Below are 23,586 nucleotides of genomic sequence, written 5' to 3'. Positions count from 1 at the left end.
CAAGTTCCAAAAAGCTTTTGCTTGTGCATTGAAGTTATTTATGCTTTAATCATCGTTCACATCTTGCTGTTAATTTGAGGGTAGGTGGGTAAAATTTCAAAGATGAATTGGTTTACATGAGACCAGCATTATCAGACAGCTCTAAAAACAATTCCAGTGATATACCGGTAAGTATCATTTTCCTGTGATCGCTATTAAGAGAGTGAAAGATTTGTATGCAGTATTCCCTCGCTATGCCGCGGTTCGCCTATCGCCGATTCAGCGTATTGCAAAATCATCACATAACTTGCCATATCGCGAAATTTTGAGTGCTGTCATTTTTTGGGGTGGTAAAATAAACGCTTCCTAGCCTACAATAGAATTATTAAGATACATTTGTCCAAACTTTCATAGGGAGAGAAAAACCAAAAAAGGTCCGCATGCATCGGGCCCCTCATGCTTGAAAGGCGGCAGTGCGAGCTCAGGTGCAGACACTGCAAACCACAAATACATAACATCCGTCAGTTCTTAGACGTGAGTCATGAGACTACTTTAACAATGATCTAATGATAGCCAGTGCGATATTCTGCCTTTACTAAGGCGGCAAACCATTAGGAACACCTTTACAATCAACATATAAGTGCATCTCAATACATGGTAGACATTTCCATTTATTTTATTAGGAAATAAGAATTCTGACGTAATTTCAAAACTAAAAAAAAAAAATTGTGAGTGTTTAAATTCTAATTTCTTGGTGGTAAATTTTGGATTTCCATCTGCTTCGATATAATCCAATTTGAAAAACAAAAATCTGCATAATTTCAATAATGAAATTCACTCTCAATGCAAGTACTGAAATTAAATACTAATTCTAATCATAATAATCTAATACTAATTTGGGCAGATTTATACAAACTAAAAATACTTAAGAGGGGCGCAAATGAATTTGAAAGCGCGGCCATGGCTAAGCTAACGAGCGAGCTAGCTAACTGACGGCCAAATTGAGCTAAAACTTGTCCGTTACATCCAAAGGAAAATAAAATGTTAAAAAAAATGCCTTTTTTTTTTTTTTTTTTTTTTAACCTTCCGAGACCATCGCGATGCGGCGAGTCTCCTCGCAAGGCGCCTCGGGATGTGGCCGCCATTTTGCGAGCCACAATGTTAACAAACAGTGTTAAAAACAACAGTCAAAGCGATGTTAGGTTTGGGAAAAAAGACAAATATATTCAATGACACTCTGTTAATGTCCTGTTATGGGTGGTCGTTTTTGCCAAACAGAAAACAAATGGGTTCAATTCATCTAGCAGCAGTATTACATTTAGACTTATAGTAAAATTGAAACAAATGCCAAATGTCGGTTCACTTCTTGCCTTTACCTCAAGTTTCTAAGTTTTCTCAAATATTTATCTCGCCACCGTTTTAAAATAGTTTGCTGTTAACGGTACAAAACTGCAGCAACAACATTTTAGGCATGACATTTTTTTGTTCAATTTAAGGGTCAAACGTTGATCATTTTAAATGTATTGAACATTTGTAGCGCACTTGTAGGCCTTCTTGGACGATTTGAAAATGTTGAATTCGTGGGTAAACTCGGAAATGTGTTCTAATGTTTTTCCACTGTCATTTATCTACCGGTAAATGGGGTCACCGCAATTTTGTAGTTATTTTGACAGGAGAGTAAATTTACACTGTTATAGAAGATGTCCACAGGCTACTTTAAATTGCAGCAAACAAAGTTTCATTTCTTCGGTGTCTTCCCATGAAAATATATAATAAAATAGAAATGTGAGTGTTTTCGCTTTTTGTGAGATGATGTCTATTATATTCAGTTACAAAAATCTGATTCTATTTTATGTAGAATGAGGAAAATTTGTCAAATACAGGACTATCCAATTTTAATATGCCTGAGCCGCACTGCTCGTCCTCCTCCTGAAGGTGGCGGTAATGAACCCAAAAGTGGTTTGACACTGCTAGTTAAACTCAAAAAGAAGAAAACAAGAAGAAAAGGGATTAAGTTAGCCGGTCGTCGCTGGGCTAAGAGAAGAGCCGCCGCGAAAACTCTATTTTGTCGCTATTTACTTTATTCTCCTATCAGCACACGTCTGTCGTCGTATAGACAGACACTAAAAAAAAAAAAAACGCTTCCTGTTGAGATTCGCCAAAGTGGACTTTGTAGTTGTTAGCTTAGCTTAGCAACACGTCGCTAAGCCGAGCGTTTAACGTCATCGTGCCCCCCCCCCCCAAAAAAAACAAAAATGTGTAAAGTGAAGATGCTGAGGACGTTGGTGAAGCAGCGCCTGAACGTGGCCGTCGAGGAGGTCATTGAACTGTTTGAGAGGACGATCGCGGAGTACGAGAAGCAACTTTGTCGAAGCAAAGACGAGAACGAGCCACGACGACGGGACGATGTTTCCAATCTTCGTCTTCTGTCGTCCAAAGCAGGTTTGTTGACTTCTTTCTACTTCACGGTTTAACACCTTGAGGTGCATTTTCTTAAGTACGTACTCGTAATGAGACTGCTTCGTTGTGTTAATTGTTGATTTATTAACAATAGGTGCTGTTTAAAGTTAAATAGTCGGATTATTAACCGTACAAATGTCGAGTTTAAAAGGGCCGCCATATTGGATGCAACCGATCGCGCTGGAGATCTCGCGACATCTCAGTTTAATTTAGTAAATCAATTCGTTCTACAGGTATGAGTAGTTGAAGTTATCATTCGAAAGGTAATAGTTGTTTCAAGACTAAGTGAATAAAATGTTCTAAATGGATATTTCCCCACGCTTTAAATGTCAAAACATCTTTACCGTTATGTGTCCCAAATGAAGTTTCATGATTTGCAATGTTTTCTGAAGAGGGTGATTACATTGCTGGTTGATTATTTTATTTTTTTAATTGAAAAAAAGATGTTCATCATGTACAAATGATCTTTGTTTATGATTTTTCTTGGACAGGTTGAAGGAATCTTTTTGTTCAGATTACATTTGCATTGGACTGCGATGAAATTAGTGCACTTGTCTCTTGATTGTCTTTATCATAGGCGGCAGAACGACTGCTGCACCCTTTACATATGGCTTCTTTCCCTGAATCAACACGTGTCTAGAAAACGAATGTTGATCCCTTTCCGAGGCACTAGCTCCTCACCTCAGTCTCTGAGTGACCAAGGCTGCCGCTTCCGAGTGCGCTTGGTGCTGCCCGCTTGTTATTTAGGCAGCTTTATGAAGCCTTATTACCAAGCCTTCGCCCCCTAGTTGTTGGGGATAGCTAATCATCAACGGGGTGGGTCGGGGATGCCCCGTCTCATGCTACGAAAAAAAAAAATTGCACAAAAGTGACATTTTTGCTCACTAAAAAAAATAAATCACAGAACGATGACTCATATCTCGCAAAACTCGTAAGCCCGGTCACTAGTATATCAAGGTACCACTGTAGACCTTTTCATCCCTCTTTAAAAAAAAAAAAAATCAAGATAAATGCTCTTGTGCTTTTCCTCGTGTGATGCAGATATGCAGCAGGTGCTGGTGGAGGGTCAAGCAGAAAAGGTTGCCTCTGAGAAGCAGGAGGAGCCAGTAAAGTCCCCCCACATTAAAGAGGAAGAGGAGGACGTGTGGAGCCGTCAGGATGGGCAGCAGCTTCAAGGGCTGGAGGAGGCTGACGTCACCAAGTTCACATGGACTGGCGTGTATGTGAAGAGCGAAGATGACCAAGGTCAGTCCTCACAGCTCCGTCACAGTCAAAGCGAGGAGAAGTCGAGTCAACGTGAGACGACAGAGGGTGCCGGAGAACACTGTGAAGGATCAGAATCGGGCAACATCGCGCCACTCTCATGATATGGATGACATGATGTCACACTCGTCTGACACCGATCACAGCGACGACACCAAAGAAGCATTGAGGACGAAGAAGAAGTCTAAAGGGGCGCGTCACGCTGACAACAAACACTTTGACTGCCCGGAATGTGGGAAAACGTTTACCAATAAGAGCGTTTTGAAAAATCACATGGTAACGCACACCGGAGAGAAACCTTTTGTGTGTGCGGTTTGCGATAAACGATTCTCCTTGAAGCATCACATGAAGAGACACATGAGAGTGCACGCGGGGGAGAAAGCTTTTTTCCCCTGCTCAATTTGCGACAAAAGATTCCGAGATGAGGCCGCCATGCAAGAGCACATGAGAACACACACTGGGGAGAAACACTTGTCACCCAGCAGCTCAAGTCAACACGTAGCAGAAGCAGATGGAGAACAAGCAGACGACGCGCCACTGTCAGATGTTGACTACGTGATGTCACAATCTTCCGACACCGAGAACAGTGACGACGGCAAAGAGCTTTTGAAAACAAGAAAGAAGTCCGGGGTTGATGCGACGTATCACTCTGAAACCAAACTGTACATTTGCACCGGATGTGGCAAAACTTTTACCAACAAAAGTGTTCTCAGAAATCACATGGTAACGCACACAGGAGAGAAACCTTTCACTTGCTCAGTGTGTGATAAAAGATTCTCCTTCAAGCAGAATATGAGGAGACACATGGCGATACACACGGGGGAGAAACCCCATTCCTGTCCCTTTTGCGATAAAAGATTCTACGATAAGTTTGAAATGAAGAGACACATGCTCACGCACACGGCCGAGAAGCCTTTTGCGTGTTCAGAGTGCGCTAAAAGTTTCTCTCGTAGGTCGCATTTCCGAATGCACATGAAAAAGCACACGGCGGAGAAACCGTCGACCTCCAGCAGCTCCAGTCAACACGTGCGAACAGAAGCCGACGCGGACCAATGTGAGGATCTCGCACAACCAGACAACTTGGCTCCGCTGTCGGATATGGACGACGTGATGTCGCAGTCTTCTGACATTGACCACAGCGATGAGCCCAAAGAACCTTCTGAGACAAATAAGAACTCCGAAGTCGATATGACGCATCCCAACGACAACAAACAATTTCACTGTTCCGTATGTGAGAAAACATTTGCGAACAAAGGAAGTTTGAAAACGCACATGTTAACGCACACCGGAGAGAAACCTTTCGCTTGCCCGGTTTGCGACAAACGATTCTCCATAAAGCAGAATATGAAGAGACACATGGCGATACACACGGGGGAGAAACCTTACTCCTGCCCCGTGTGCGAGAAAAGATTCTACGTGGAGTTTGAAATGAAACGACACAAGAGGATACACACAGCCGAGAAACCTTTTACGTGTTCGCTTTGCGCTAAAAGTTTCTCTTGTAGCAATTATCTGACGCTGCACATGAGCACGCACACGTCGGAGAAACCTTTCGCGTGTCCCGTTTGCGCTAAAAACTTTTCGCACAGATCGTATCTCAGACAACACATGAAAATACACGCTGCGGAGAAACCTTTCACGTGTTCCGTTTGCTCGAAAGGATTCTCCAGCCGAGCGTATCTCAGAATACACATGAGCGCGCACACTGGGGAGAAACTTTTTGCGTGTTCAGTTTGCGATAAAGGTTTTTCCCGCAAATCGCAATTCAGAAAGCACATGAGAATACACACGGGGGAGAAGTTTGCTTGCTCGGTTTGCACGAGCAGTTTCACGAGTATAGAACTTCTCATAGCGCACATGAGAACGCACATGGAGGAGAATCCTTTGGCGTCCAGCAGCTCGAGTCAACTGATGACAACAGAAGCTGATGGAGAACAAGCAGACAACTTCGCTCCCTTGTCAGATATGGACGACATGATGTCACACGCGTCTGACAGTGACGACGACGACGAACATTTGGAGACTAATAAGAACTAGGGCGAAATAGTGTGTAAAGTAGAGGTACAACAATAAACCGACAACTAATCGATTATGGAATTATTATTATTACTATTTTGATAAACGATTACTCGTTTAGAAACTCTTGTTAACTTAAAATTGTCCAAATCTTCAGAATTTCAGCCTCAACAGTAAATATTAGACCATTTCTGTAGTCGTTCATGAAAGCAGAGTATTTGTGTTTATTCAAAATAAGACATTTGGAAACATCTGCTTTTATTTTGGAAAACGATCAACATTTTGGACAATTTTCTGATATGTTACACATAAAAAGTTTGTGCATTTTCGGCACCGTGTTTGAAATAATGTTCTGATTTTGAATAAAGAGAAATTCAAACATGCTTTTAAATTTGATTCATAAAAAAACAAATCAACAGATTAGTCAATTAAAGTAATTGTTAGTTGCAGCCCCAGTGTAAAGCGCAACGCAATCCTTGATCCTTGGGATATTTTGAAGAAAAATATAGACACCCTGTGAAGTGATTTTGGAGATTTGTGTCTAAATACATTAACGTTGGAAGAGATATTTGCTGATATGTTACTGAAAACATGCAAAGACTGAAAACGTAGTAATTATGAATTGTGGAGGCGTAGCGTTCAGTTTTTCACCACTTCAATTTTCCTGATTTCTTTTTTTTTGGGGTGCGGGTGGCTAAAACTGCATTCGGCATCAGTGACCCCTCCCCAACTATGACATCGGTGGTTGTCCGACACAATTGCGAGTTAATTATTATTACGAGGCCTATTTCTACCACTACAATGTGCAGCTGGCTAGCTAGCTATGCCTGTCCCCTAAAAAAAGGTAGCTTCCCTGGATGTCAACAATTTACGGAACAGCTTGGTGGTGTTCTTTTAAATTACCGAGCGAGGAGGCACCGTGGACAGGCCTGTCTGCTGGTGCAGCGCAGCCCCAGAAGCCTGTTCGCTCTCAAGCTAGCTAGCTGGTGGCTAGCGATCTTGCACGATGACCCAGTGGGATCCATATATGCAAGCCACCAAAATGAAATGAATTTTTTGTTTTTTTTAAAGCACTGTCCCATTTAATGGAAATTGTAAATATGTATTCATTGTCGAAAACAAAATTAAAAAAATACTTACAACTGAAATTCTTAGCCTGATCTTTTTCATTTCCTGTTGGGATTGTGTACAAAGGACTGCAGTTCTGGATAGTGTTGACACTGGATTTCCTGAAATCTTATGATCATTTCTTTGGGTTGTAACACATTTAGGTTGAGGATAGCTTCCCCCTTCTGTACTGACTTCTGGTTGCATAATAACAGGTGGGCATCACCAGGTATATAGTATGAACATATCTATATATTTTTTTAAATGATCTGTTATGCATACTACATTCTCCAATTTGTGCGCAAGTATTTATTTTTATGCTTCGGGCTTGTGCACATTCCAGCAATGCGCATTCTCCTGTCCAGACGTCTGACGAACCTACCGCGTGTAACACAGAAATGTGTACGCAGTCACCCAAAAGGCGTGACTCATTGAAGTCGGAGTTTTCCCGAGACTTGTGAATGTCATAAAAATCCTTATCGAAAATATTGCACACTTTAAATATAAAAACACCTTCAGTAGTCGATGTCACCAGAGTGCACACTACTACGGAGTAGTACTACGGAGGAGTACTCCGTCAAACATACTACACTTTGAAGGAGAGCCTGTGTTTTTCAATTCTGTATGAAATAAATCCAATAAAGGTAATTTAATCAGAATACTGTGCTTATGACTGAACGCATGTTTGGGCGGCCATCAGTAGAAAAGTGTGTGTTCCTGCTGTTCTACATCAGAACCTTTTGCGCCACAAACAGCAGGTGACTCACTACAAAAAGTATTTGCCTGCTTTTAAAATTCTTTTTTTTTTTTTTTCATAGTTTCCCCACTTGGAAATGTTTTTAAATGATTTTATTTGTTAATGAAAAATAAAATGTTCAACGCTACCTGGCCTTGTGTGGAAAAGTAATGGCCCCCTTGTTAAATGATTAATAAAGTGTAGCTATTCACATTTTTGGGAAAGCAGAGCTCATTTTTACTGGCCACACCCAATATGGCACTATATTTACTACACCCTGTGGAATGCGGAAGAGGAAAAGTGCTCAATTGCATGGGAGAAAGCCTGCATGCTGCGTGCGGGGCCAAATTTAACAAGGAATGCCTGCATTGTAGGGTTGCTCCACCCTCAGCAAAAATTATTTAAATTCAAAATAATAAATTGAGATTTATTTCACTCTCTCGCTAACCTCCACCGGTTTGGTCATGCGACGTAGATACGAAGACGGGATTTAATTAAACATGAAAATGTATTCGTCTGTGAGGGCTCTTTTTATTACACCTTTTTATCTTACAATCAAACAAGAGTAATTGAGCAAAAGCGGTGATAACCAGAGGTGGCGAGAGTAGCCAAATATTGTACTCAAGTAGGAGTACTTTTACTTTAGAATAATATGACTCAAGTAAAAGTAAAATGTAGTCTTCCCAATATTTACATGAGTAAGAGCAAGAAAGTACTCACTGAAAAAAATACTCCAAAAGTAACAAGTGAGTAAGTTCTGATTTAAAAAAAAAATAATAATAATAATAATAATAATAATCAGCATGAACGTCTAATAAAATACAAATGAATAAGTGTTAAATATATTGTAGAAGTTATCATTTATTTGCTAAGCTTGCATTCGTATTATGGACGATTTTGAGAAAGGAAGATGTCTCGCCTTCAAGAAGATGACTCAGCAGGAATCATCCGATAGAAGGGCGTCTTGACCAAGGACGTGGCAGGTGTTGGTCCCATGTCTTCACCTTGAAACCCTCCCCTTAGTGTGTTGTGTCTTGGAAGCTTAGTATGTTATGTCTTGTAAAACCTCCCTCTTTCAAATAAATACAGGAGCGACGGGAGCGATTGTTGAGAGCGTGATGAGAGGCTGCAATCTGAACAATCTCCCAAACGCCCTCCTCATGAGCAAAAGAAACCAGCGTCTTCATTCCTTTTGTGTCTATTTTTATCGGTGTTGGGTGAGATAGATCCAGCAATAACATATGGGAATCCATACACACCTGCCACCAAGGGGATCTCTTATGCAAAACATCTTGTTTTCTTTTGTATTTCACAAATGAACACTTAAAAGTGTAATTAAACTCTTGACGTTAAGACAGCTATGAGGGTGGGGCTCAGATCGAATTGCAATCAGATTGGACGACAAGGGGGCGGGACTTAATTGATAAAGGGGAGCGGGTGTTTGAGCTACTCCCATTCTGATTGGTTGATAAAGCAGACATCATTATCCATCAATGCGCCAGACAACCAATCACGACCAGTCGCATTGGAGAGACCAAGCAGCCTCTACACAAACGCATGGCGCAACATCGCAGAGTCAGCAGTTCCATTTGCGTCTCAAAAAGAAGGGACAATTCTTCGAGCACGACGACGTCCAAATTACGAAAAAGGGAGGACCGCTGGTTTGAAAGAGGCGTGAAACTTAGATGATCATTGATTACCGATTGATTAATGATAGGTAAAGCTCCTGGCGCTAATATCTCTTTGTGCTACTGTAAAATGGTCGGGAAGCCCCTTCCCTCCTGCCTAAAGGTTGGGCCCCTCACTATACGTGGTTCCCAACCACGTTTATCTCTCTTATGTGTAACGTCCGTGAGAGAATGGTCGGTTGGTACTGAGGTATGATAAACATCATACATTACGTGACATTAATGAACATTGTGTGTATTTTGCATAAGTGTTCCACTGGGTAAAGTGTGCTGTATCGCTTTAAGAACCTCAAAGGGCTGTTACGACTGTGAAGCCATATACATGTATGATTGCCTCGTATTATTCCACACACTGAAAAAATGATGGATAACTTGAAATCAGAAGCCAGCAGAACAATTCCGTTTTTTTTCCCTACACAAAAATCCAAATTTCTCCGGAACTCATTGTCCAATTTTCAAAATTCTTGGTGCTGGTACTCAAGTTAAGGCGGCCATTCCAAACACGCTCCGCATTTTGACTGCCTTCACTTTTGGTCAAATCTTGTCACGCTGCTACTAACAACCTGAATAGGTTCTACTGCAGATTTGAAAAGAACGTACTAAATGAGTGGTGCTTGTATTAGTTGTAGAGGATACTAGTAGTAGGCCTAGTATTTGTGGTTGTAGAAGTGATAGTAGTTTTCGTAGTAGAAGTAGTATTGGTGTTTTGATTTGTGGTAGACGTAATAGTTGAAGTGATAGTAGTAGTAGTAGTAGTAGTAGTAGTGGTTAATGGTAGTAGTATTGGTAGCTGTAGCAGTGGTGATTGGAATAGTGGTGAAAGTGTTAGTAGTTGTTGGAACGATGGGTGCCACTGCCTTGTCTCAATAAATAATTTGGGCAACACTGCACTTTACCTGTAGGCCTACCACGTGAAACTGTATGAAATCATGCATCTGTATAGTTAGTGTGAAATAATATTACAAATCAGGGCATTTTTGTGGACACCCTATATAAAGTATGTATATTTTTACACAGATTAGCGATGGTAGTAGAGGAATAACAAATTTGAGACCCAGCTGTTTGTATACCAGCACTTAGAAAGTCAACATTCCATAATATGTCTCATAGTGTCGTGAGAGGAAGAAATTGAAAAGGTTTCTGCATGATGTCCTGTTCTTCACCCTTTCCCACTCCTGTAGGTGGCGCAATTGCCCATAAAGGCTTATTTGCCGAAGAAGAACACGAGCCTGAGGCCCTCAGATAAGAAAAAAGACTAGATACACCAGCGCGCTGTAGTAGCCCGGCTCACCGACGCGGCTGCCATGTTGGCAGAGGCGACGTGCTAGCAATACAAATCATTTTATTTAAAGAAAAAAAAAAAAAAGATCCCAAACATTTTTACCCGTGAAAAGTTGACCCCAGTCATCTTGTCGTAATTTTACAGTTTTATTCGCAACCGTAGGCAGCACAATGTACTTTCTGAGTTCTCACCGTCCGCACACATGGAACGCGTTAACGACTTTGCCCCTCCTAGCCCAGCTTCGCCGAAGGCACGCAGCTCAATAGCAAGTGTGTCGCATCTACCTATGCTCATCTATGAGCGAGCGGGCCCAACTTGTACTAAAAGAAACGCCGAGGTTAGCAACAGGTTGCTTGTTCACCAGCGCGATCGTGTAAACATGTGTAAAGTCAACATGTTGAGGGAATTGATGAAGGAGCGACTAAACGTGGCCACCGAAGAGATATTTGAGCTATTTGAGAAAACTATTGCAGACTACGAGGAGAAACTTCGTCGAAGCAAAGAGGAGAACGAGCGACGGCAACGCGAACTAGTGAATGCCCTCGTCGAGCTTCGTAGTCTACTGCACAAAAAAGGTTTGTTTCAAATAAATAAAAATAAATTAAAACTACCTAACGACTTAATTCCATTTTTAATTTGTCGTCACATACTATAGATTTGTCGGAGAGAGAGAGAGAGAGAAAATCCGTTATTTCTTGGTTTTCTTGGCTCAGGCCTTTTATAATATCTATTGATGTATATCTTTTATTTATATAAATATATATAATTTAGTTTTACACCAAGTTCCACGTAAAGAAAAAAAATCAAACTCTCCCAAGTGTAAAAAAAAAAAACAGCAGTGTGGTTTTTCTATAAAGAAGAAAAAATATATATTAAAAGAATTGGAAGTCATTGCAACAATATCCGCAGGTTTAACTGGGGCTGCAACTCATGATTTTATGAATTGATTAATCTGTTGATTACTTTCTAAGTTAATCTTTGAATCAGATATAAAAACTTAAACAGTACGGAAAATAGATTGATGGGTCCCTCCTTTTCAAAAACTGAACATTATTTCAAATTGACAGGACAGAAATTTTTGAATTTCATTCAGTACATAAATTGATGATGATTCAGTTACTGGTTTGGTACATGTAGGATAATATAATGAGCAAAAATGTTGACTTTTTTAAAAAAGTAAAAACATATTTGAAAATATTTTAATTAAACACAAAGACAATCAGTCTGCTTTCATGGAGGACTACAGCGATCTAAGAATATTTACTGTGGAGCGACTGAAATTCCGAGGGATTTGGACAGTTTTAAATTAAACAAAGTATCCATAAAGGATTAACACATTTTTCAAATAGCTGCTGATTAATTTGGTAATCGATTAGTTGTCGATTAATAAATTCTTGCACCTATTGTTTTAACAGTGCAGTTAAATAAAGGGGGGAAAAAACTGTACCCAAATAATGATACAATTAAAATATATTGCACATAAAAGAAAACATTTTTACAGGGATTGGAATCACTGAAATAGTGGCTGTGTAAGCCTTTTTGTGGTAGAACATTTTTTGGTGTAACGGGAGTTTGAAATACACCCACTGTGGTTGTTTGTATTGTGATATTTATTGGAAATGTAATTGGATAAATCAATGTTTGTGAGGGGGTGACCTAGGGGAAATGGAGAACTGGGCAAAAATGACAAAAGAAAGAGAACTATAACAGAATAACACGGTATTTGGTATTCGACTACAACTCAACAAATTATTATTAAAACTCATCAAATTGTGATTGAATTTTTGATCAAATAGCTGACTGATCATGGCCTAGCACCTGGGGGGAAAAACCAACAAAAATAAAACAAAAATTCTAAATAGCTAACTAGTAACACTGGGGAACGCAATTTTTGTTGAGTTTAGTCCGACAGCTGTTTTTAGCTGATTTCTGGGTGCGGAATCCGAAACTCATCTTAGTTTTTCTCTGTCACGTCAAGTTTTTGAACAAAGTGGATGGAACAAAGGAAATACATACTTATGTAAATAAAACACTAAGCTGGAATAGTTACAAGCTTTGACAGCTAAAAAAACCCCAGCATAAAACGAAGTAGAATTTACAAAGTTCAGAGAAAAGCCAGCACCTACCCTCTTCATTCCTACTATGCTAGCTTTCTGTTTGCGGATATTGATAGTACTGATCTTTTGGGACCTGCGCACACCTCTCACCGTCTTAATTGTGACTGCACAAACAAGTTGCCACGTAGCTGTAGATGAGTCCAATCGTCATCAGCTGGCAAGTCTTACTACAGCTAATCAGTGGAATGTTGTTTATCTGGAGGGTAAGCTGTGGAGAGAAAAACGGACTGCAATTTTGGAATCAGCATGCCAATTTTAGTTTTAATCAGCATAAAAATCTAACTCGACACAATTCCCCAGTGATCTGCCCAGAGTGCAGGACTGAACATCTGAGAGGAGTTGACCTTTGACACGAGATGGGGTGGGTGGGGGTCAGAGGGTGTACAAGGGCTGTTTCTTGGCTGTATGAGAACAAGTCATTTTTTTGTTCTCTGGGCCAATTTGTAGAACAACATTGTCTTAAGCAAATAGTGACTTTTGGACACCGTTTCCCTCCTCCTCTCAAAATGTTTCCCTGTACTCTTTTGGATTCGTGTGTGCGTGTGTTTGTGTGTGTGTGTGTGCGTGTGATTCTCCCCAATAAAGCAACAAAAGTTTTAGTCATGTGTTTTTAATTTGAACATTATCACTCTAAGATTCTACTTACAAGACATGAAGTAATCACACAATTAAAAAGAATGTAAAGAATTCAACCGTTTGTCTCTCACTTTTTGCTTCATTTTAATGCGCGTTGTGTTACTCCTTCTGGTGTGCATGCTTTGGCCACCTGGGGGCAGGCAGTTTAATAGCGACATACGGATATACATGGGAATCCTCATTCCTCGATAAGCGGCACTACTATTGCTCATACTTCACAGAGGATAAAACATATATTCCTGTGAGTATTATATTATCTGCCTACATATGTTGAATGACCGTTCGTATTCAAATCAAATGTATTTGTCGAGGCCTTAATCACAAAAGACAGGCCAACTGTTGGCAATGTTTGACATCATCCCCGAATCTAAACCCCCTCTACTTTAATTCGCTGACGCCCACATCACTCACCAGGCGAGGCCCCACCTTTTTAAAGCCACAAACACTCAAACTCAGAGATTATATCGTGTAAAACTGTAGAACATGAGATTGGCCACCCCAAGTGGACAAAAAATAAATAAATACCTGCACCTCACATACAACATTATTGTTGTTTAATAATGACAAATTGAAATGAATGAAAATGCATATCCGATTATTTGATGTAGTGCTGTGCGGTATTACAATATATATCGTAGTGTGATTAAAAACATTTACCGTACGACCAATGTAATACCGCCACCTCGCATTTTGTTTATTCATGAAAAAGGTAAATAAATACCTGCACCTCACATACACATTATTGTTGTTTAATAATGACAAATTGAAATGAATGAAAATGTTTATCCGATTCGTCGATGTAGTGCTATGCGATATTACAATATATATCGGAGTGCGATATAAATCATCTGGGCCACCTGTTCCGGGCCGTCGGCGTGGTCGTCTGAAGAAGAATAGCGTCATCCCTTCCACAATGCTAGGCTAATTGTTGGCTTGTCTGGTAACTGCAGTGGAAAACTCTTCTCCTTATCAATGATTCTCAAAAATCATGCTCAAATTTGGCCTGATTGTTCGCATGCCCGTTCCCGCATAACATTTACAATCATCAGCCCTGACTATTTGTCATGCAGATAGCGAAGGAAAATTCACACCCCACACCACAGTATAATCAGCGAGGGTAATCTCTCAGAGATATCCGGCAATTAGGCCTCGACTGACTTAAATCGGAAGGAAAGGAAGGTGATTTAATTTTGACAAAGCGTATGTGTGTTCCTCGGTTCACAATTTCAATTATCAGCCCGACAGTTTACCGAGCGGATCACAGAAGACGAAAGAAGTAGTCTTAACACACTTTAGACCACAGGATAATCTTTCAGGGATCTCAGAGAATTTGACTTTTGGTCGGAAGGGAGGGGAATTTGTTCAAATTTGGCCTGTTTATTTGATTCCGTGGAGCCCTCTGTACCGGATGGATGTTTGACACAAATGTCACTTTTGTTAATCGTGTTTGGCTTTCCTTGTGTGGTGCAGATATGCAGCGGGAGCGTCAAGGAGAAGTTCCCTATGAGCCGCGGGAAGACCCAGCAGCGCCCCTTCTCATTAAAGAGGAAGAGGACGACAACTTTCCAGAGCAAGTGGAGCACAATCAAAGTGAGGAGAACGGCAGCTCAGGTCAACATGTGAAAATGGAAACGGAAGGAGAACACTGTAAAGATCTCCAATCTGAACCAGACAGCCTCTTTGCCCCGCTCTCAGATATGGACGACATAATGTCAGACTCCTCTGAGACTTATCACAGCGATGAAGTGGAAGAACCTGTGGAAACTAATAAGGACTGTGAAGGTGATATGACGCATCGCGATGACACAGTTCACAGCGGTGATGACAAAGAACCTGTGGAGACTGAGAAGAACTGTGAATTTAACTGCTCTCAATGTGAGAAAATGTTTCAAAGCAAAATAAGTTTGAAAACTCATATGGTAACACACACGGGAGACAAACCTTTTACTTGGTCTAATAAAAGGTACACCTTGAGGCATTTTAGAAAATGTACAGGGGAGAAAGATCTGACAACAGAAGCTGGTGAAGGCTCACGAGAAGACAACACCAAAGAACATTTGGAGACCACTAAGAACTCTGAAGGTGTTGTGACACGGGACAGTGACAACAATGAATTTAACTGCTCTCTCTGTGAGAAAATGTTTTACAGCAAAAGAGGTTTGAAACAACACATGTCAACGCACACGCCAAACAAACCTTTTCCTTGCCTAGTTTGTGATAAAAGATTCTCCTGGAAGCATCACGTGAAGAGACACATGGAAATACATACACGGGAGAAAGCTTTGACGACAGAAGCTGACGGAGGATCCAAAGCTCCTCCACTGTCAGATACGAACCACACCACAAAACCTTCACGGACCAGAAAGGACTCAGATGCCGACAACCATCGATGCTCTCTTTGTCGGAAAAACTTTTTCTCCAGTTCAAATTTGACTTCACACATGGTGACACACAGGGGAGAGAAACCTTTCGCATGTTCGATTTGCGATAGAAGATTCTCCTTGAAGCAAAATATGCTGAGACACGAGAAAATACACTCAACACAGAAACCTGTTCCCGAATCAGCTGGGAGGAAAGGTTTCAGGAATACGGCGCAACTGTTCTCACTCGCAAAAACAAACTGCAGAAAGAAGGCTTTGAAATCCAGCAGCTCCAGTCAAAGCGTGACAACCAAAGCTGATGGAGAACACGGTGACTCGGAACCGGACACAGACAACGTGACGCTGAACTCTTCTGACACGGATCACAGCAAGGACATTGACGAATCTTTAAAGACTAAAAAGAAGTCTAAAAGTGATATGACGCATCGCAATGATAAGAAATACATAAGCTGCTGTCAATGTGAGAAAAAGTTTGCCACCAAGGACGGTTTAAGAAGACACAAGAAAATACACACGGGACAGAAATCTTTTGCTTGCGCTGTTTGCGATAAAAGATTCAATGTGAAGGCAAATATGCTGAGACATGAGAAACTACACAAGAGACCGAAAACATTTACGTGCTCGCTTTGTCGGAGAAGCTTCAGGCATAGAGGGCGACTGATAGCTCACATAAGAGCACATGTCAATGAGAAGGCTTCCAGTAGCTCAAGTCCACACGTGACAACAAAGGCTGACGGAGAACACGGCGATGAACCAGACATGGACAACATGACCACGGACTCTTCTGACACGGATCACAGCGCCGGGCCCGAAGACCCTCTGAAGACGAAAAAAAAGTCGAAAGGTGATGTGACACGTTGCAATAATAACAATAACAAAGCTGTTAAATGCTCCCAATGTGAAAAAAAGTTCACCAACAGGAACATTTTAAGCAGACACATGCTAACGCACACCGGAGAGAAAACATTCACTTGCCCAGTTTGCCATGAACAATTCCCCTTTAAGGGGACTTTGACCAGACACATGACAGTACACTCAGAGGAGATGCCCTATTCTTGTTCCTTGTGCTCAAAAAGATTCAGAGAAAAGAGCTACATGAGTGTGCACATGGGAGCGCACGCCAAACAGAAAATTTTCAGCTGCTCGGTATGCACTAGAATGTTCTCCAACAAGGCGACCTTGGCGAAACACATGACTGCGCACGCCCCTGGGAAACTCTTGGCGTGTCTAGTTTGCGGCAAATCGTTCAACACCAAGTCGTATGTCAACAGTCACATGAGAATACACACTGGTGAGAAACCTTTCCATTGCCGGGTGTGTCATGAGAAGTTCACGTTTAGGTACCGGCTCAAAACACACAATTGTCCTGGGGACAGAAAGGGTAGTAAAACAAGGAAAGTGTGACTTTATAACAAGCCTGGACAATTTGCTGAGTTGAGACAATTTTTTTTTCTCCAGTTCATGTCCAATTTTTGAAAATATAATTGGAAAAGTTTAGCCCTTATTGATATAAACGTTACACAGCGTATATTTGTGATTCACTATTCTTGTATTTACTTACTCACAGATTATTATTTTTTAACCTATACTTTATATGTCCTCTCTATACCGATACCCTTTAAATTTGCTTAAAAAAAAAAAAAAAAAAGCTAGCCTATTTCTGTCCTCAGGCCAAAGCCAAATCTAATAGACGCTTTGCTTTGGCACCATTTTGGTGAACTATGTTGAAGTGAAGGGAGGAGCTTCATTTAGTCTCAGAGAAAAGTAGTACTTTCCCGCCATCTTATGGCATCGACGGGCAATTTATGTTTAAAGCAGAAATTGCCCAATGTAGCATTTGTTGTTCAAATAAACGTTAATAAAACCTTTTCTAATTTCTCCTCCTTTTTTAATTCCCGACAACTAGCGTACGACTTACTGAGCGCTTTTCATGGTGCTCAAAGACTCTTTACAATTGAACACATTATTCATTCACTCCACAGTCATAGTCTTGGGGCGGTAAATTACTTGTGTAGCCACAGCTGGCCTGGGCAGGCTGACAGAAGCGTGGCTGCCATTCTGCACCCACGGCCACTCGCACCACCACCAAACATCCAACCACATTCATTCATTCATTCATTCATTCAAGAATGACTTTGGATTAATAATTTTTTTTTTAGTAGACATTCGTAGCACATGACATGACTGCCTAACTACGGCCTCAGTCGTCACGGTACCTAAAGACGTACTTGGCGTTAGCAGTGGAGTGCAGCGGCTCATTTTCAGTGTTGGGGAATAACAAATTACATGCAACGGGATTAGGTAATTTAATTACAAACGAAGTAATTCTTATCTTTTATATTACTGGGAGAAAGTCTAATTGGTTGCTTTTGGGAATTCCGATGATTACAATTTTCACTTGATCAAACAGTTGTTTTCTTCCGCCTTCTCAAGACGACGCTTATGATTGGCTCTCTCTGGTCATCTGCCATTCTGCCGCTTTGTGATTGGCTCTCTCGTCAGGTCCCATTCTCCTGCGCTATTCATTCGGCTTTTAAAGTTAACGCTATTATGGCAGTCCGCTGCAAGTTCATGGGTTGGAATTACAGTCAATACATCATACTGAAAAAAGTATTGATACAGTATTAGTGCAGAGCAACGTGTGTTTACCCGCAGTGAAGGTGCTGTGCACGTCAGCACAGTTGACACCTTTACAGGTATGTAACTACTAGTTGTTGGGTAGTGGTAACTGGAAGTACTCGTGTAAAATATGACCTTGTGGTGTAATCTATTAATTTATCTGAGATTTTGAAAGGGCCTGTAACAGACTACAAGACAAATGTGGTCTTTTACGATTGGATTACGTCAGACTACTGCCATAAAATCTTGCCGTATGTCGGGCAGCACTACACGACATTTATTCCGATTGCACGGGATCCCGTCTTTTACGATCACTTGTCTTTTATCTTGTCAAATCATACACTGTCTGAGAGGTGGAACCAGAAAACATGACACCGGTCAATGTGACCGGATACACCCGTTACCAAGGCGACGAGAACATCAATGGATCGCGCTAATGTATTGTATTGTATGGGGAAAAAAAGTGTGGCGTCATCACCGGTGCTCGGAAGTGAGCTGTCCATTCAAGAAGAGCTTGAGGTATGTTCACGAACTTTTAATACGACTCGGCTCGCAAGCAGGCAACATAATGTCATGCAGCCTAGCAAGATAGTGCTAGCACTAACGTTAAGTACGTAAACAAGCCGGCGTTCTGTCGAATTATGCTCTAAAGCTTCGGTAAACATTGGTTCGTGCACGTGAATAAATGTTGACAACAGCGACCAAGTATGTTGACAACAGCAAGCATGGGAGGCAAAGTGCCGGTCACAATACAAAATCCTATTGGTCGACGTCGAGGTGCACGATCAGAGAGTTGTCGTTAATGTCACACTAGACGGAAGATATCCCAATAAATCAAACTTGCTAGACTTTTCATTTGGGCATCGTAGGGCTATCGTTGGGCCAAATCGTTGGTCGTGGATATGCGAGAAGAGGTTTTGGCGTTCCCGACAAAATATGTCGGGCCCGATCTGGAAAATCCCCCGCGATAGCTAAATCGGGCGAATATCGGGGCTAAAATCATGTAGTCTGATCTACGCGTGAGACTCGAACGCTTAAAACAACATTGACTTTCATCTTTATAATTTTGGCCTTGCTAATGGAACATAATTGCCATCATCTATCTTGATTTTTATACTGACGTAAATTGTGTGTAACATCTGTAAGCTTTGTGTTGTTCTGTTGGCCAGTTTGATTTCACAGCGAAAGTGCTTTAATTAGCGTTGACTCTTGAAACTCCTCATTGTGAAAATTTCTTTATATTGTTAGGGCAATGATTTTTTTTTTTTTTTTTTTTTTTACTGTAAGCTGTTGCAACAGTATAATTTTTTTTTTTTTTTTTTTTTTTAACTGAAGTTCAGTCTTTGTGTGTCTTAAGTACTGCTTACGGTTTTAAGACTAGCAGGTCTTACCTTAAAATCTGAAAATGGTAAACAGTTGAGAGCATGTGTTCAAAATTATGATAATCAAAATGTAATCAAATGTAATTAGTTATATTACTTTGAAAAAGTAATTTAAATAGTTACACGAGTATTACATTTTCAACAGAGTAACTTGTAATTGTAACCAGTTACCTTTCAAAAGTAATTCACCCAACATTGCTCATTTGCATGAGACAGGACCGCCCCTTCAAAACGGGCTGAGGTTGTGTTTTTTAAATGAATAAAACAATAACATCAAGGCCAAAAGCTAAGCAGAGCTGCAAAGTTAGCATAGGTTAGCGTCAGCTTCCGTACATAAAGTGCTGCCTTAACTTACGACTAATTTGTTCTGTAAACAGGCTTGTGACTCAATTTATTTGTACATATGCCCATTATGATTGCATTGGGGTAAAGAAAAAAAAAATATTTTTTTAAATCCAATACATTCTTAAATAAGTGGAGATAAAACAACAAGTGTTTTCAGGGTGGCGGCACGGTGGGCGACCGGTTAGAGCGTCTGCCTCACAGTTCTGAGGACCGGGGTTCAATCCCCGGCCCCGTTTTTGTGTGGAGTTTGCGTGTTCTCGCCGTGCCTGCGTGGGTTTTCTCCGGGCACTCCGGTTTCCTCCCACATCCCAAAAACATGCGTGGTAGGTTAATTGACAACTCTAAATTGCCCGTAGGTGTGAATGGTTGTTTGTTTGTATGTGCCCTGCGATTGGCTGGCAACCAGTTAGCATGTACCCCACCTCCTGCCCAAAGATAGCTGGGATAGGCTCCAGCACGCCCGCGACCCTGGATGTTTTCGGGGTTAGTCCTCCCCCAAAGAAAGAAAAAAAGAAAACTGAATTTTCTTTACAAAATTGGAAAAAGAAGAACAAATATTTGTGGATAAGGCAATTTGCTGCTGCCAAACTGCGAGAATGCGGGGGTCCGCTGCATACCAAATTAATTTTCCCCATCAAAATTAAGCTTGAAACTTGAAAATACTGAGTAATGTACAGTATGTCTCCTTTGATTAATTAGGTCAGACGAAACAATTGCTGTTTGATAATCATGTTTTGCTCTCTTTACGTGATACAGACATGCCGCAGGTGTTGGTGGCCAGTGAGGAAGCGTCCCCCCACATTAACGGAGCGCGGCACAGCAGTCTGGATGCGGACAAATTTGGTACGAGGGGAAGAGTGGAGGAGGCGCCACAATCCGATAAGGACCACCACTCAGATTTCGAAAAAGAAAGATCCGTCGCTTCCACGTCTGGATGCAAAAGATTATTCAAGGAAAGTAAGAAGCTAGACATGAAAGCACGCCAACACACCGGCAACCAAATGAAAGTCTTTTTGAACACAAATAAGAACTCTGACGACAAACAGTGCACTGTATGCAAGAAAACGTTTGTGACGAGGCCTGTTTTGAAGAGACACATGACTCAACACACCGGAGAGAAACCTTTCGCGTGCTCGCGCTGCGACAAAAGATTCAGTTTAAAGGAATATTTGAACAGGCACATCCTGACGCACGCTGGCTATAAAAAACCTTTTACATGCTCGCTTTGTAATGTTGGATTCTTTTTAGAGAGCCATTTAAAAACACACATGGAGTCGCACCCTGACAAGAAACATCTAACATGTCCAGTTTGTGCTAAAACGTTTGCAAAAAGATCGTACATCCCAAAGCACATGAGATTACACACCGGGGAGAAACCGTTCCAGTGCAACGTGTGTCATAAAAGATTCCATTTTAAGAACAGGATTATACAACACAAATGTACTGGGAGTGGGGGAAATAAAAATGCAGTAAATAAAGCTGCAGAACGGCTGTCAAACTGATTTAACGATTTTATGTATATATGTACTGGTGCATCCCGATAAATTAGAATATGGTAGAAAAGTCCATTTATTTCATTACTCCTATATAGATTTATTAAAAACTTCGGAAAATACTTTGCAGAGGGAAAATTCCTGCCTAGTTTCTACATTAAAAATCATGTCGTTGTTTCTATTTTTTTTATTTTTTTGTTACATAATCAAGTTTTTAGAGATGGTGAACTTGGGTTTTTGGTTTGCTTTAAGCTATAATCATCAAAATTATGGATATTAAAGAAATCTTGAAATATTTTACTGCGTGGTATGCATCAAAGTTTCACTTTTTTAAATGAACTACCGTAATTTCTCGTGTATAATGCACATTTCCCCCCCCCCCAAAAAAACTGTCAAAAGTCTATAGTGCGCATTATACATCGGTATAGGGGGAAATTAAAAAAACTTGCACATTTTATAAATGTATGCTGCCATCTAGAGGTTATGAAAAAGCTGTACACTTTCATTCCAATGTCACCGCCACCTAGAGGTTACGAGAAAGGTGTACACTTTCATTCTAACAGGCCACCAACTAGAGGTTATGAAAAAGGTGTAGCCTACACTTTCATTCCAATATGACAGGGGTACGTATGACTGCATATACTGTATGTACAGTTGTGCTCATAAGTTTACATACCCTGGCTGAATGTGTGAACTACTGTTTTTTTTTTTTTTTAAATATGACTGACCAACAACCATCATTCGTTTCTTTATGGTTATGTTTTGTTTAATGACAATGCTTTTCTGAAATGCTTGACAGTTTAATTTGAATCCCAATTAAAATAAGAGCAAGTAAATAAAAAAAAGTATTACATGTTCAAATAAAGTGCTTAACTTCAGAATAATTTGTTGAAAAATACTTTGTTTTGATCATAAGGGTAGAAGCAAAATCATGCATTGTAAAAATGCACTATACATAGGGAGAAGGTTTTTCCAGAATTTTTAGGTCAACTTTGGGGGTGCACATTATACACGAGAAATGACGGTATCTTACTGAATTAAGCTTTTGACGCTATTCTAATTTATTGAGATGTACCTATTCTATCAGTGACGTGCTCTCACGCTTTATAGCGAACCGGTGTCAAACTCGTGGCTTGGGGGCTAGATCCGGGCTGCCACATCATTTTATGTGGCCCGCAAAAGCAAATCGTGTGCGTCAACTTCATGCTTCTTGTGGAAATACCATCCCATCCATCCATTTTGGACATCGCGGGTGTGCTGGAGCCTATCCCAGCTGTCATCGGGCAGGAGGCGGGGCGGGGGTACACACCCTGAACTGGTTGCCAGCCAATCGCAGGGCACATTTAAACAAACAACCATTCGCACTCACATTCACACCTACGGGCAATTTAGAGTCTTCAGCCTCTGATGTCAAAACTAGTTATCCATGTTTTGTATATTTAAATCCTGTATTTGAGGCAATAATTCATTTATATGGGTTCACAGTCAGTATTAAGGATCATTTGAACTTATAATAACCTGAAGTTATCCAGCTGTTATCCCCGAGCCCGCCTTCTTTTGTCTGCTTCAATTGTTAATGATCAGAGCATGGCTCAAAATGGTGGCGCAGATGTTTCAGTTTTTTCATCTTTTTATTGTTGTTTCATTTATGGTATTTCATAATGACAAATTCAATCATATGTTAGTCTTTTTAAACGCGTATGTATGATTAGTGTGCTAAACCTCTGAACCATCATACTCCTCTTGTACATTTAATGTAACCCACGACCTGTGAACTGTGAGCCAGATGCGCTAACCAGTTTGTTACCGTGCCAGGCGAGCAACAACGGCGCTCTCTTCCCTGAAGCACGGGCAAGTCACACTGAGACAAGTTATAAAACTCACCTCATTCATTCCAATATAAATGTTTAAAGTGACAGATACTGTACATGATCGTTGCACCTGTTTTTATGAACCTTTTATTTACCATATGCTATGTTGTAATATGTACAGTAAATATGTAACTATCACATTTGACTGTTTCTTGAATATGTGTATGGTTTTATTTTACTTATTTGTTTTACTCTGCTGTCTGCAGCCATG

General features: G+C 40.6%; 2 protein-coding genes across 2 annotated transcripts; both read left to right on the top strand.

The window, feature by feature from the left end:
* Positions 1–1,975: 1,975 nt before the first annotated feature.
* On the top strand, positions 1,976–7,228 carry LOC133406609 (zinc finger protein 665-like). The gene is given in 3 exon segments (XM_061684324.1): positions 1,976–2,421; positions 3,481–3,803; positions 3,805–7,228. Coding segments are annotated over 3 exon segments (2,445 nt in total). The 5' UTR covers positions 1,976–2,234; the 3' UTR covers positions 5,740–7,228.
* A 3,639-nt stretch (positions 7,229–10,867) lies between these two features.
* On the top strand, positions 10,868–23,521 carry LOC133406608 (zinc finger protein 84-like). The gene is made up of 3 exons (XM_061684323.1): positions 10,868–11,106; positions 14,755–16,509; positions 20,768–23,521. The coding sequence occupies exons 1-3, from the start codon at positions 10,911–10,913 to the stop codon at positions 21,511–21,513; spliced, it is 2,697 nt and encodes an 898-aa protein (XP_061540307.1). The 5' UTR covers positions 10,868–10,910; the 3' UTR covers positions 21,514–23,521.
* Positions 23,522–23,586: the final 65 nt, after the last annotated feature.

Source organism: Phycodurus eques, chromosome 8, assembly GCF_024500275.1.
Source record: "Phycodurus eques isolate BA_2022a chromosome 8, UOR_Pequ_1.1, whole genome shotgun sequence".
NCBI lineage: Eukaryota > Metazoa > Chordata > Actinopteri > Syngnathiformes > Syngnathidae > Phycodurus > Phycodurus eques.
Note: the sequence above shows the minus strand (reverse complement) of the source record. Positions and strands in the feature narration are given on the sequence as shown.